The 14,770-nt window shown below is 50.6% G+C and overlaps 1 protein-coding gene across 1 annotated transcript in view; it reads right to left on the bottom strand.

Moving 5' to 3' along the window:
- Positions 1 to 792: 792 nt before the first annotated feature.
- The window catches only part of LOC149361815 (uncharacterized), a 31,518-nt gene continuing 17,540 nt past the window's right edge, over positions 793 to 14,770 (bottom strand). Inside the window, exon 4 of the mRNA XM_089567471.1 lies at positions 793 to 987. Within this exon, the coding sequence (XP_089423597.1) occupies positions 793 to 987 (195 nt within the window). The remainder of the gene's footprint in view (positions 988 to 14,770) is intronic.

Raw genomic sequence — 14,770 nt, 5'->3', positions numbered from 1 at the left:
CCCTTAATCAATCTCTGGTGGTGTAAATCCCGGTAATTTGACCGAGCCGCTAGCCTCCTGCAAAGTTATAATGTCCGGCTTACTATCCAGATTTTATATGTGCAACTAACTACAGGTTCCTTCGCTTGCGACGGAAGCCCCTGCAGTTCCACTGCCAAACCTCAATTTGCTGGCGAGGGGCCATGGTGAGGCACTAGGTTCACTAACATCGGCTCTTGGCCGACTACTGGAGGATATCTAACCTCTAGCATAGCATTTAGCTGTTTAAACATGCCCATTACCTGGGTCTGGAAACCCCGCAAGTCATTGGTGAAGGCGTCAAGACGCTCCTCAATGTTGCCTAGTCTAGTTTCGATCCTGTCGACCCGACCTTCAACCTATCCTGTCTTTCTTCAAGTTTTTATACTCTCTCCGCAAGGGTAAGCATGTCCCTCCTAAGACTAGTGAATTTAACTACTGGCTGCGGCGTGTCCGCCGCCGAAGTTTATGCTACTCTCATTGCATGTGCTTGCTCATCTGCCGGCGGTGGCCTTTTGACCGTCCCCCGATTCTCCACTTTCTCCACTTACATAGCTGTGTTATCGTCCACGCGCGAAGCGTTCGCCTGCGCCGCTTTCTGTGGGGCCTGGGCCAATGGCGTCTGTACCCTTTCTACTCTGCCGGTTTTAAGCGCGCGTCCCATCTCTGCCATCCTAGCTTCCATCTTTTTGATATTTTCGGCTTGCTGCAGCACCTGCCTTTGTGACTGCTTCTCTCGAGCAGTCTCGTTTTGGGAGCCCGCGTTGGTCCAGCTCACATTTTTTCTCGTGCCACTTGGACTTCCATGACCGGAACCTTGCCCTCCTCCTTTGCCAGGCTCGGGTCCGGGCAGTGGCGGGAAGGAAGCTGACCGGGCCCTGCTCTTGCTATCGCCTCTCGCATCGCTAGATGACCGCTCCTCGAACGCCGCTCCTCCTTGCCAGTTTGGCTCTTGTCCTCGTTGCTCTGCTGGTGGTGGTGGTGGTGAAAACATTTATTCAGAACGGACAGGAGGTGTTTGGATCAGCCCGTAAGGGACCGATCCTTACAAACACTAGGTGGAGGTCCCTAGTTTGTGACCCCAGTGGCGGTAGCCGCCGCCCGGGCGCGCCCGACTAAGGCTTGTTGGGCCTGTAAAGGCCGTTGTACGATCGCTTTTGAGCGGATCCGCCAGGCAGGCGGACTGGCGGACCGAACGACCAGACAATAGGCATCCGCCCCGTTCGGCAGGCGAAAGGAAAGTTGGTGAACTTCAACTTTGGGGCGGACGAGCGAACCGCCCGGCGACCGAATTGCAGCGATTGGCTGCTTTTTACGTGACGTAGGCATCCGCTCCTGCCGGGCAAGATGGCCGTCCGTCGACTGAACTGGGGACCGAGGCATAGGTCGTGGCTGTAGTGGTGGCAGCTATGCCGCGAGGCATACTATATTGGCCACATGTTGATATTACGAGGGTTCAGAGCGACTGCGAACTTCTCCGCGTGCAGGAGCTGCGAGCAGCGACAGTTTCCCGAGTTGAAATCGACGCTGATGTAGTTGACAGAGCGCCTGTTCAAACCGACGCAAGACCTACGCGTTGGCTGTGTCACGAAGTGTTTATATGGAGCTGTTTGTGGTTGCTGCAAGCGTTCCTAATTCCTGCGAGGATCATCACGCACAGCGGCGAACAACAGCTGCTCACGGTGAACTTTTGTGCGTGCATGAGCTGCGTAGCACAGTGACTAGTGTCCGCGTAGTGAAAGTGATTGCGATCGAAGCGAGTGCTTTTACGTCAAGGCAGTGAAATGTGCGCCTTCGAGAGCTCACTACGCACGCCGTGCTTTCCGAATGCTGAAATGAACGTGGCGTTGTGCAGCTAGTCGCATTCGTTTCGATGGTTGCAGTGATCGCGACCGAAGCGTGCACATGACGTTGTTGCTGGCTACGCATTCGTTACCATTTTGTTCGCGATTCGTGTTGGCACTGTGCTTGAGAATTGCCGTGTGTGCGACGTGACGCGACGCGAGCTTGGCTGCACGGCCGTAGGACTGTTTTGCGGCGACAACAGCGATGTCGCCATCCTTCCGCGCTTTGGTGCTCCATTCAGTACGTTTTGTGATGATGGGTGCTCGGTTTACGACTCGCGGAGAAACTGTGTAACCTGTGTGAAAACATCGGTGCAGTGCAAATGTATCCTCGGGAGCGTCATTTATTTTTAGTTCCTGCCGGCTGTGCGCACATTTGCCTGCAATAAACATATCGGCGAGATGAATGGGTGACTGAACACTTCCGCTTGCCGCTTTTGAATCACGACTGATTGACAGTGTACAAATCTCTAATATGTGCCAACCCATAAGTCTGTTTTTCATGAGCATTTCAATTGATGTAGTGCAGAAAAAAAAAGTGTGGCAGCAGCTTATGCAATCAAAACTGACCACAGAGCAAGTTGAGCATAACGAGTCTTGATGAAAAAGAAGACAAAATATTGAGAAAACCTTTGCCATTGCTTTTTTTCTCTTTTTGCTTAGTAGTGTTAAGTCAATATTGACAAATGCTTGGCAGTATTCAGTTTAAATGGGATGTTGGTTTCCACTGCAATCAGAAAAATACAGTGGTCTTGAAGCACCTCATAGGCAATGACAGTGTCTGTTGTTGATTTTGCTCATGGTCCTTTTCGATCCGGGGATCAGTGGTACGAAACTGGATGTGTTCGCAATGCTATTGTTGCAGAGCTGCTCGCGAAATCGGCCTTATTGGTGTTAAGCGGTTCTTCAGCGGCGCTTCCTGGGTCAGCCGCAGCACTTTGTTTAACAAGCCATTCTCGAAGCTTTGAGAAAATCGCGTCGATGCACTTGCATATGTCTGTCTGCTACCACCTTCATTTGCCTGTGATTGCTTGCTACAGACATGACTACTTGCAGACTGCAAAATAAGCCCTGTGGAGCTGGTAAAGCTACGCTAGGAACAAAGACGATGGTAACAACATCACTGCACAGGGTAGCAATTCTTGCTCTGTTGTCGTCCCTTCAACAGTTTCGACATGCCAACTTGCCACCGGTGCACCCCACAGTACGCTATGATAAAGTTCTGTGAAATTTACAGAAAGCAACAACGGGAGAGGAAGTAGGTTGTATAGGCATATCTAGTGCATGCTGTACAGATAGCTTCCTGCCTTATTATAGCCTGGCCCCTCTGTTTTTAATCCTTCATCACCCAGCACCTATGGCCCTATTTGTGTTATTGGCATGTGCTGCAAATCACCAAACACATTTCATACTCTTGACCCTGCTAAATTGTTTTGGCCCATTAAGTTGTTTGATTCAAATCGGCAAGCTTTTAGAAGACATTTCTGCAATATCCAACTTTTTCTTGTTCTTCACGACATGCACCTTGACTGCAACATCCCCCTATGATGCTTTTGTTCTTTGCTTTGAAAAAGCATGCGATTCCCTTATTTATGTGAGGCTGGTTTTCTTGTGCTTCAACTTGCATCCAATAGCTCTAAACTGGATCCAAGCTTAAACAGCCAGCCTTCGGCAGACTTTCCTTGCCAATTCTTATGTATCTTGCCTTTTCCTGCAATCTCGGACGTCCGCCAGGGAACTCCTTTGGGCCTCAGCTTTTCATTACTTGCATTATTACCGTCCCTTCAGTGTTTTGTCATATGCCTTCACTGACAGCCATATGGGGTGTGCCATATTGCAATCAATACCAGCATTTCAGTTCAAAACAACAATTAGCATGCCCTGGATTGTCCTGTTTGCTAATGTTACTAAGAATGCAGTAATATTGTTTTTTTATTGTCAGCATTACATTTTGCCAACTTATAAGGACTTCCAATAAAGGTATATTCACTGTATACTGGTTCAAATACCTAATAATCCTCATACACCCACCCACAACCTAGGATATTTACACCATGACGTGTTGTTAGTATCACCGTGTTCCAAGTTACTTGCATTCAATTCCCCTGTGTGTCATCAACTTGGGTATTCTAATGGCACATGGCACAAATCTAATTTAACTAGAATCCTTGAATTAGTTCAGTCCTGAGCCGCTTGTTTTATTTTCTCAGGCCATTTTTGAAGGTCCAGTGTGACAGCACTAAAAGTGCATATTTGAATGTCTTCATCTTATGCAGGTTTTTTTTGCTCCTTACCAACACGTCCCCAACTAATCAGCCCCAACTTGTAGTCTCTCGTGCACTAGGTGCACTAACACTCTTGTGCCTCATTTAGCTCATATGCCACTGAATTTCAAGATTCGTTTTTGTTCGTGCCACAGAAGGCTGTAACGGTCTTGCATCCCACAAGGCTGTGTATCTTACTGTCCTTCGAAGTGGTTACTACAGAAATCATGCTATAAATTACGAACTCACTGAGCTCCTACCTGGCACACCATTTTAAAGCTCGCTACTAAACTAACGTCATTTAGGACCACTGAGGTGTGATAAATATGAAAACAAATAGATCTGATATAGTGCTCAGTCACGCGGTCACCTCGGCAAACCAGTACAATGCTCTCTTATGCATAACGTGTTCATTGAGAACTTTGTTCATAATTTATTTCAAACTATATCGGGGCAGATTTACACAATAGTAGCATTTGGACTAACTTTGCACAAGCTAGCTCTAGCTACCTACATTCGCTCACTGCAAAGCTAAACATGCATTAGTGCACCCACCTGTTGTTGACCAGGCTTCTCTTTGTGCTTGTCTGTTCTGCTCAGCTGAGCAACACACTGACTTCATGATGTTGCTCAGTGAGAATTCTACATGTGTATGCTTATGCATGTAACTTTTATATAGTCACATGTACTAAGGATAGTATTAACTGGGCAATTGATTGAGCTTAAAAGCTCTCATCATCAGATTGCAGCAAAGAGATAGCAATAAAAGACAAAAGTCATCACTGCCTTTCTGTTTTTCTTCGTCATCCTTCGGCCTGACTTCAACTTCGTTTTTTTCCAACTTCCTTATGACTACTGATGGCTCAGTTAATTCGTTTCCTTGCCACCCAGACTGGCAGTGGAATAAGGGTATTTTGCTAAGAAATTGGTAATTAGTAACTAGTACGACATTATTCTATATATAACAAGTGGTGCGGATATCGATTAACAAATACAGATTCTCTCTTTTGCTTGCTGCTTTGGGACTCAGTTGCCCTTAAAATTTCTCATATTATTTTTTACTGATCAGAAAGCACGTACCTTCAAGATTGCTGTAGAGCTTTACTGGAGAACTTAAGCATCTATGGCCCACACATACTTCAATGGCTTATTTTTCAATTCATTCTGTCCTGAGACATCATAGCTCTTATTTCTGAAAATTAACTTTTTCGCATTCTGCTTCATATGATTGTGTTTGTTTGAGATAACTGCAAAATATGAAGCAGTTCCCGTTCCCTTGACTATACAAAGCATTCTATCCTAGTCTCCGCCAATATTTGCTATGTAAACTTTCCAAATCGGTTCTTGCATTTCCTTAACCTCTAGGCCAGTGTACTTACTCCCTTATCTAATTATGTATGGATTAATGAGGATGGCACATGTATACCTTTCTGAAATACGGAGCAACCACTTTGTTTTAAATTCATGGGACAGTTAAGAATCTTTGTGGTCATACGCACAATACGCCACCTTGTTTCTGTGCATGTCAACATTGATTGGCTCTCAACAGAACTTTCGACAGCCGCCGCGGTGGCTGAGCGGTTATGGTGCTCGGCTGCTGGCCCGAAAGACGCGGGTTCGATCCCGGCCGCGGCGGCTAGAATTTCTTTGGAGGAGAAATTCTAGAGGCCCGTGTACTGTGCGATGTCAGTGCACGTTAAAGAACCCCAGGTGGTCGAAATTTCCGGAGCCCTCCACTACGGCGTCTCTCATAGCCTTAGTCGCTTTGGGACGTTAAACCCCATAAATAAATAAATAAATAAATAGAACTTTCGACACTTGTTTACTATGCTGCATACTGGTTTGCACAATGTTCACTGCAATGTCACCTCAGGAAGCACTGGTAAAAGGAAGCGGCCTGCCCACTGTCACTGCAGAACAAAAGCGTGCACTTTAGTACAGTGATGCGCACCATATCCGCTTTGAAGCCACTGAGTAGTATTTCTATTTCGATTTTCGTAATGGTGTGAAAAACATGACGAAAAAAATCAGAAAAGAAATCAGTATTATTGCGTCGTCATTTTTCTGTGATATTGTAAACACCCGCAGTTAACACTGATCTTCCATATTAGTAAAGGTTGGGAACATTGTAATTTCCTCATGTATAGATGCATTCATATCTGATGGTAACATGCTAAAATATGCTGATTTTTTCATGCATGCATAATACACACATACACATACACCTTTTCTTTAATGAGAGACAGTGGCGTGTTTGATGTCATTTGACCACACATACTATGATGTGGATAGAGTTGAAGTGCGGCGGGAGTGAACAGGGACACAAGAAGAATGATATACAGGTGATGCTGGATTTCCCACAGCTGAAGAACCAAGCTGGGAAAAAATGATCTGGTTTGGTTTGGTTTGGTTTATGGGGTTTAACGTCCCAAAGCGACTAAGGCTATGAGAGACGCCGTAGTAGAGAGCTTCAGAAATTTCGACCACCTGGGGTTCTTTAACGTGCTATGACAGAGCATTGTTAAAGGCTGTGAACAAGCAGTCCACATCAGCAGCAGCAGATGCCCTCTCTACAGATGCAACAACCAATCTAGTCAAGGTCACCTTGACGTCAGAAGCAGTAGCATGGACTAAGCCTCGGTACTATTCCCTTTTATCTAAGAGCACACAGAGGCATCTGCTCTACGTCACCTCTTGTGTAGGGCACTCCAGCATACAGTGTTCGTGATATCGCTTTGGACAGTTGGCAGTATCAGTGAGGTGTTTGTTGTGGGTTGTCTCTTTTTGTTTCATGTTAACTATGCGTATCTATTCCTACAACAAATATTTTTGTTTGCATTGAATTTGCATCTAAGCTCAGCCAACAACCAATGTTCAGTTTTGGTTTTTGGCTGTCAGAACATGTTATCACCGAACACTATAGTCAGATTGAATTTAAGTCTGCAGTGAAGCTCTGCCATCTGGACCGCCGCACAGAATTCTTCCGCGCCAGAAAAAGTAGTCCGCTGTTAAAACTTTTACTGTATACTACCATAAGAAGCTTATTACAAGAAAAAATAAGCTCTAGAATTCTGATACCTGGATAGATTAATAAAGTCAAACATCGAACAACTTATTTTGTTTACTGTTATTGGTTAGCGGAGTAATACAGGATGCCTCGGGCCATGACCGAGTGCTAACAACTGCTGTTTCGTTTAAGTTTTATCCTACTATACATGAGGTACGCGGTATGTGAACCAGAATCATAAAATTTTAGTCATAGCAATTTCATCTTGTTCAGATGTTTGATGTGTGTTCCACAAGGTCACCATCCTCAAATCTAGCAAGCCATTGTCATGAAATGCATCATTATTTTTTTACTTGCAGTTATGTTGTAGGTAGGCAGCCAACGTCTGTGTTAAAGTACTCCACTCAGGATGTCGGTTTGCTTCTGCAAACAATGGAAACTCACTAAAAGCATGTGTTTGATTGCACAGACGGTTACCAGTTGAAAATAATAACAGTCATATTCACCCGACATCACTGCTATCATTCAGCAGCACAGAGAACCCTACGCAACGTCGTATAGACTTGCGCCTACGCTTACGCTGCTGCTGAATGACTGCGTCGGCAGCGACGAACTGCGCGACTAATGGCCAGTTCACCCTGTTTGTGTTGCCCATGTAAGCAGTCAAAACCTCTACAGCCGAGCTACTCATCTGGTAGCTGACGAGAGCCGCGTACAAGAGCAAGAACTTCAAAAACCACGCCATGGCTATGCCGAAGTTCAGCCTAAGTGCCGGTCGCCGAGGAGCAAAAAAAGACCACGTTTTCGCGCCGTCTAGGTTGCCAACAGGAGCATATGCTATTGGACAGACGGCAATCCCGGGCGCGCCAATCGGAACGCTTTAAACCATCCGCCTCGTCCGCCAGCTCCAAAATGATCGTACAACACCCATTCCGCCCCACGCCCGAGCGAAGGCCGAAAGCGAGCGGTTCGCTCGCTGGCGGATCCGCCCAGAAACGATCGTACAACGGCCTTAAGTCGTGGCAGCCGAGCAGGGTCGCCTCCCAGTCCTCCTGGGTTGGGTTGGGGATTGGGGGAATGGCCGGGTTGGAGGGGCAGGCCCACACCATGTGATAGGTGTCCGAAGACACCGCACTACAGTGCGGGAAGTTGCCACTAAAGGAGGGATCGAAATGTTTTAGGGCTGCCGGGCACAGCAATGTATTGGTGAAGAGGCGGAGAAGGAGCCGCCCATCCGCCTTCTTGAGGCCTTTACAGGGGCTAGGGTAAAGGCGATGGCTATCTTGATATTAGGTTGCGATATTTTTGAACGTATAGACCGGATTAAAATCGGGTTCCTGATCAGGTGGGGAGGAGAAAACAGCCCGGTGAGAGAGCGCGCGGGCAGCTGCGTCTGCTGCCTCGTTTCCTGCCAACCCCTGATGAGCAGGGGCCCATATGAGGTAACGGTGAGCGGGGTCTGTATACCGTATGCAATTTTGGTATATTCGATAGGCTAGGAAGGGAGTGCAGCCTTGTTCGACGTTCCGACAGGCCCCTCGCGAGTCGGTGATTATGTATTTTGAATTGGAATTTGAGGCCGCGAGAGCAATCGCGACCTCTTCTGCTTGTGTTGCGCTGCGGGCTCTGAAAGTGAGGCCGTTAACTGTGTTGCTGTTGTGATCTACCGCGGCCGTGCACCATCCCCCGTGGTGAGGGCCGGAGGCGTCCACGTAGTATACACCTGTTTTGTTGCCTTAATATCGGGCTAGCGCTTCCGCTCGTGCAAGGCGCCGACCATTATGGTCTTCACGTGACATGTTTGCTGGAAGAGGCCGCACATGGAGGGCACGTCTCCACAGTTACGGGATGCGAAACCTGTCTTCCATTGGAGGGGTGTGTTGGATATGGAGTCGAGTAAGAAGGCGGCGACCCGACTCCGTGAGTGACAAGCGCGTGTACTGGTTTGTAAGGTGCGCCTCCCGGAGCTGAGGGAACGCGCGCGTTCGCACGGGGAGTCAGACGTGCTGCTCCTCGGCTCCGGCGATTTTCAGCCGGAGCAGCGGAAGTTTCCGCCTGACCCTAGCAAGATCATCCCCAACGTGCACCTAAAGCTGTCGGGAACATCTGGGCACCAGTTTTTTCCAAGGTGGGCCCGGTTAAACCCCTTTTTCGGGCAACACATGGCCCGATCGGGCCGGTGGCGCGGCTAGGCCTAACGGCCGAACCGGTACCCGGCACATCGGGGCCTCTGGCCACTGACGCCAGTATGGCGACTGCGCAAATCTCCTGCCGAGGCTACGACCCCGAAAACATGCACTGGACAACGGTTAACCCAGCGGCAACCGAAGGCCCAGTTTCGGCAACGGTTACGCCAGCGGCAACCGGAGGCCCAGATTCGGCAAGATTTCGCAGCGCCGCGTTGAACGCCGCAGTGCTGCGCCGAGCGCAAGACCAAGCCTTAAAGCCGGCGTCTGTAGACGCGGCCGGCGTTCACGCCGGAAACCAGCAGTCACCCGCCCCGCGCGCGGCGGGCCGCAGTCGGCGACTGCTCACGAAGTGGAAACCGCCTGTTATTCCCATGCAAGCCTGCTCCAGACGACTACGTCGTCGTCATCAAGCCCCGGACCCGCGTCTCGTTGTACGAGACTTTCCAGAGACCGGCTAGGGCCGGGCGTTCACGGCTCTCCTGGGCACGCAACCCGCAACAGACCTTACCATAATACCGGTAAGAGAACAAAACCTCATTATTGTTCAGACTGCGAAACCTGAGCTAGCCGACCGTATCATCGGCGAATTTGAACTTAATGGACCCGACGTGAGGGTCCCCCTTGTGGGGCACCTGCGCCAAGACGGCAAGGACGTCTGCTACGGCGTCATTACCGTCCGTAACTCTGAAACTACGGACTCGCTCCGTACTAGGCTCCATTGGCGCTACGGCAACATCGTGGAAGTGCGAAAATTTGGCACATCCAACAAAGCGAGACTGACTTTCGCCGGAACAGAGAAGCCACGTTTCGTGCACTACGACTCGGAGCTTGTACAAGTTAGGTCTTACCAGCGAACCATTCCAGCCTGCCGACATTGCGGTGTGGTCGGCCACCGCGTGTACGCCTGCCCCGGCCAGAGGCTGGACCGGTGTGGCCTGTGCGGACAGCAGGCTCTACTCGTTGAGGGGGTGCGGGCCCCTCACCAATGCAACCCAAAGTGTTCAGTGTGCGGCGGGGCCCATGCCACGGGGGGCCCTGAGTATACGGCTAAGTATCGCGCTATCCAGCCCCCGCATGCCGAGCGCGGACGTAAACCGAAGCGGAACCGACGCAGGCATGGCAAGCGTCGCCCGGACAAGCTGAAGGCCAAGGCTGCCGACGAAGCCACGGACCAGCCTGTGAATTCCTCTACCGGGAGCCAGGTAAAACCTCCAGCTGCGCCACCGCCGCCTCAAGCCGGTGCAGCGAAGCCCCTCGGACCTCCCCAGAACGGCACTCCAAGACGTGGGCAAACGTTGTCAAGCAACACTCCCAGGTGAGCGGCGCGGGCAGGGCAGCTTCTCCCTTCCTTCCCCCTTCCCAATCCCAACCACGGCCAATCTCTGCCGAACAAAAAGAAATATCTGCTCTCCGCGAGCAGGTTGCAAATTTTCAAAAGCGCCTCGCAATAGCGGAGGCCCGCCAAAATTCCCCCAACCTCACCTCTTCCTCACCCGCAGCAGAGGCAATGGAAAGCGACGCAACCCCTTCAGGACAGGCTGCGCATGCCCTCACGGCACTCGAGGCGAGAGTGAGCGCGCTCGAAACTCAAGTTAACAACAGAATATCCGCATTCGAAACGCAAATCAATGCCACACTTACGGCGGCACTCAACAAAATTAGCCACCTTGCGGCATCTATCCCAAACCTCATAACCGCTCAGTTCGCTCAACTCACCCGCGCTCCCAAGCGCGCTGGCCCGGTCAAAACCTTCGCATGCCGGCAGCTCAAAGTGTCTAGGCGTCGAATCGCCGGAGAAGAAGAAGAGGTCCCCTGTGTCATCCCCAGTATAGAGAACACTCCTCTCTTTGGAGCCACTGGCTCTCAAGCCTCCTGTCTCCAAACTCACAACTCTACCCTTGATCATGGCGGGCGCCCCTAGAAATAGGAAGCACCCGCGAAGCAATTCGATCCCTATTCAAATTGTGCAGTGGAACTGTCGCGGATTCAAGGCACGCACAAAGCGAGCCGATCTACGCCTTTTCCTTACAACTTTCCCAAAATTACCTGCTGTGGTGGCCCTTCAGGAGCCAGGAAATGGCGCCACCCTTGCCAGTTACACGGTGTACCAGCAGGATGCGCAGAGCTGCCTCTGCGTACATAAAAATTACACGGCCTCCCAGGTTGACCTGGTTCTTAGCGCTAATTTCTCCTATGTAATGGTGACGATCCTTCCGCTACGCAAACAGGACACCCCATTGCACATACTCAACATTTACTGTCCCCCAAAGCTACCAAATGTTACATTCGCAGATGTCTTCAGCCGAGCTTTGAAGGTCGCGAATCGGGATCCCCTCATAATCGTTGGGGCCTTTAATGCTCCCAGCACCTTATGGGGGTACACACGTGAAGAGAAACGCGGACGCAAGTTGGCGGAGTATTGTTTCCACCCTGGGCCTTACTCTTCACACGGATCCCGCGCAACCCACTCGTATAGGTAACTCCGTTACACGCGATACGTGTCCGGACCTCACCTTTACGAAAAATATTGGCTATGCAGATTGGAGGAACACTGAGGAATCCCTCGGTAGCGACCACTGCATAATTACCACTACAATCCATACCAAGCCACTCACAAGACCACAGGCCAATGCAAAACTACCCGACTGGACCAAATTTAGGAGCAGCTACACCAATCTTCAATCGATAATGGACCAAGGATACTCAACGTGGTCCCAACACCTAGTATCCCACTTGAAATCAGTCGAGCAAAATGTTCAACTCTCAGAGGCGAGCCCGGCGGTGGATAACCATCTCCTCCACCTCTGGGAGGCAAGACACAGCCTAGTCCGCCGCTGGCGTCATCAAAAACACAATCGGAAACTCAAAATTCGCATCGCGGATATCACCCAACAGGCGGCACAATACGCGGCCCAACTCGCCGACTCCAATTGGGTGCACCGATGCAACACTGCAGCTCGGCAAATGTCGAGTCGGAGTACGTGGCGCCTCTTCCGCGCCCTTATTGATCCGGCACAAACCCGTACTGAGACACAAAAACAGCTTCAAAGGGCTATACATAACTTCACTGGAGACACGGCCAAACTGGCCGATGCGCTCCGCGACAAATATTTGAGTATACACCAGGATTCCCGTGGTCAGGCGTACTCGTATGCAGGTTCCGAGAACGCGGATTTGGATCAACCGTTCCAGCTCCATGACCTAAAAGCGGCCCTGGCTAAAATGAAGCGAGGTACAGCACCAGGCCGGGACAAGGTGACGGTAAAGCTTATTGCCAACCTCCCAGATCCCGCCTACGAAACTCTCCTCGATTACTTCAACACTATCTGGATTGGAGGCACAACACTCCCAAGAGATTGGAAAACGGCACTAGTAACTTTCCTTCCCAAGCCAGGTAAAGCCATTAACACCGACAACCTCCGGCCCATCTCCCTCACTTCGTGTGTGGGGAAGCTGATGGAGACTATGGTCCGCGACAGATTGTCGGCTTTCCTGGAACAGCAAAACATTTTCGCAGACACCATGTACGGTTTCCGCCCACACCGGTCCGCACAAGATGTCCTGTTGCAACTTCACAAGGAGATTCTCGACCCCGTCGAGCACCCCAGCAATGATAAAGTAGTCGTCGCACTTGACCTGCGGGGGGCTTTCGACAATGTGACCCACGAGATCATCCTATCCCACTTGTCGCAAACAGACTGTGGGCGCAATACTTTCAATTATATCAAACAATTCCTTACAGATCGCCAATCCTATATCCGGCTGCAAGACACAGAATATGGCCCATATCAACTTGGCACACGAGGGACCCCACAGGGAGCTGTCCTCTCGCCATTACTATTTAATCTGGCCATGATGAAGCTCCCTACCCAGCTGGCAGAGGTCGCCGGTGTGCAGCACGCTCTGTATGCGGACGACATCACCCTCTGGGCAACACAACAATCGGTTGGAGACATCGAGACCAACCTGCCACAAGCGGCAGCTATTGTGGACGAATACGCTCGTCGCTGTGGTCTTGAATGCTCCCCGAGCAAATCTGAATTTGTGCACATACGCCCCAACTCAAAGTGCACAACCAAAATTGCCCTTTCCCTACTTAGCGGACCGATACCTGAACACGAGGAGATCCGGGTACTGGGGCTTTTCATTCATCATAGGCGCAAGATAGACACTACCCTAAACAAGCTACGTAAGGTGGGAAACCAGGTGGGTCGGATGCTCCGCCGGGTGTCCAATAAAAGGGGTGGACTACGATGCAAAGATGCCCTTCGGCTGGCCAATGCATTCGTGACCAGCCGGATTTTATATCCGGCTCCCTACCTGCACCTACGCAAATGCGATGAGAATGCCTTAGAAGTAGTTCTCCGCAAGATTTATAAGAGAGCGCTCGACCTCCCCATAACGACGTCCAACAAGCGTCTCCTCGGTCTGGGGATAACCAACACCTTTGGGGAGTTACGAGAAGCTCATCTTAACAATCAATACTTGCGCCTAAGCAAAACACCTGAGGGGAGCCGCCTTCTGACCCGCTTACACATATCCTACGCAACACATACAGAAGAACGGGTCCGCATCCCTGAAGCCTGGCGCTTTGCACTCCAGGTGCGACCCCTTCCGAAGAACATGACTGCAGACACCCATGATGGTCGCCGTCTCGCGCGGGCGGAGGCTATTTCTCAACAATATGGCCATAAGCCAGGTGTCTTCTATGTGGATGCGGCCGGCCCACACCACGGGGGTTGGTACACGGCGGCTGTCATCCACCAAACCACTACAGTTCAGGGCCTTACTTTCCGTGCCCCAAACATTACATTTGCGGAAGAGATTGCCATTGCACTGGCCGCCGCAGATCCAGAGTCCCGAGTCATTATTACGGACTCCAGGGGCGCCTGCCGCAATATTGAGCAAGGGTATATTCCAGACCGTGCTTTCAAAATTCTCCACGCATACGAATACAAAGGGTTTCCGACCCATCGTACCATCGTGTGGGCTCCGGCTCATGCGGGTCTTAAGGGGAACGAGGCAGCCGACTCTGCCGCCCGCGCGCTTACTCACCGGGCGTCGCCTCATCCGCAGCCTGATCCGGAATTCAATTTCAATCCGGCCATCACCTTTAAAGAGATCACCTCTCTTCATCAAAATTTTCATGGTCTCTATCCGCCTCCCTGTAAAGGCCTCACCAGGGTGGAGGAGCGCTGGCTTCTCCGCCTCTATACCAATACTGTACTGTGCCCGGCAGTACTTAAGCACTTCAATTCTTCTTTCTCGGGCGCATGCCCGCACTGTGAGGAGGAGTTTTCGGACACCTACCACATGGTGTGAGCATGCCCTTCCAATCCTGCCTACCCACCCCACCTCCACCCCACTCTAGACGACTGGGAAGCTGCCCTGCGCGGCTGCTCCGAACTCCATGCCCAACAGGCATTGGTAGCTAGAGCCCGGGCCGCT

This window comes from Amblyomma mixtum, chromosome 2 (assembly GCF_055824585.1).
Source record: "Amblyomma mixtum isolate Tamu chromosome 2, ASM5582458v1, whole genome shotgun sequence".
NCBI classification, from domain to species: Eukaryota; Metazoa; Arthropoda; class Arachnida; order Ixodida; family Ixodidae; genus Amblyomma; species Amblyomma mixtum.
Note: the sequence above shows the minus strand (reverse complement) of the source record. Positions and strands in the feature narration are given on the sequence as shown.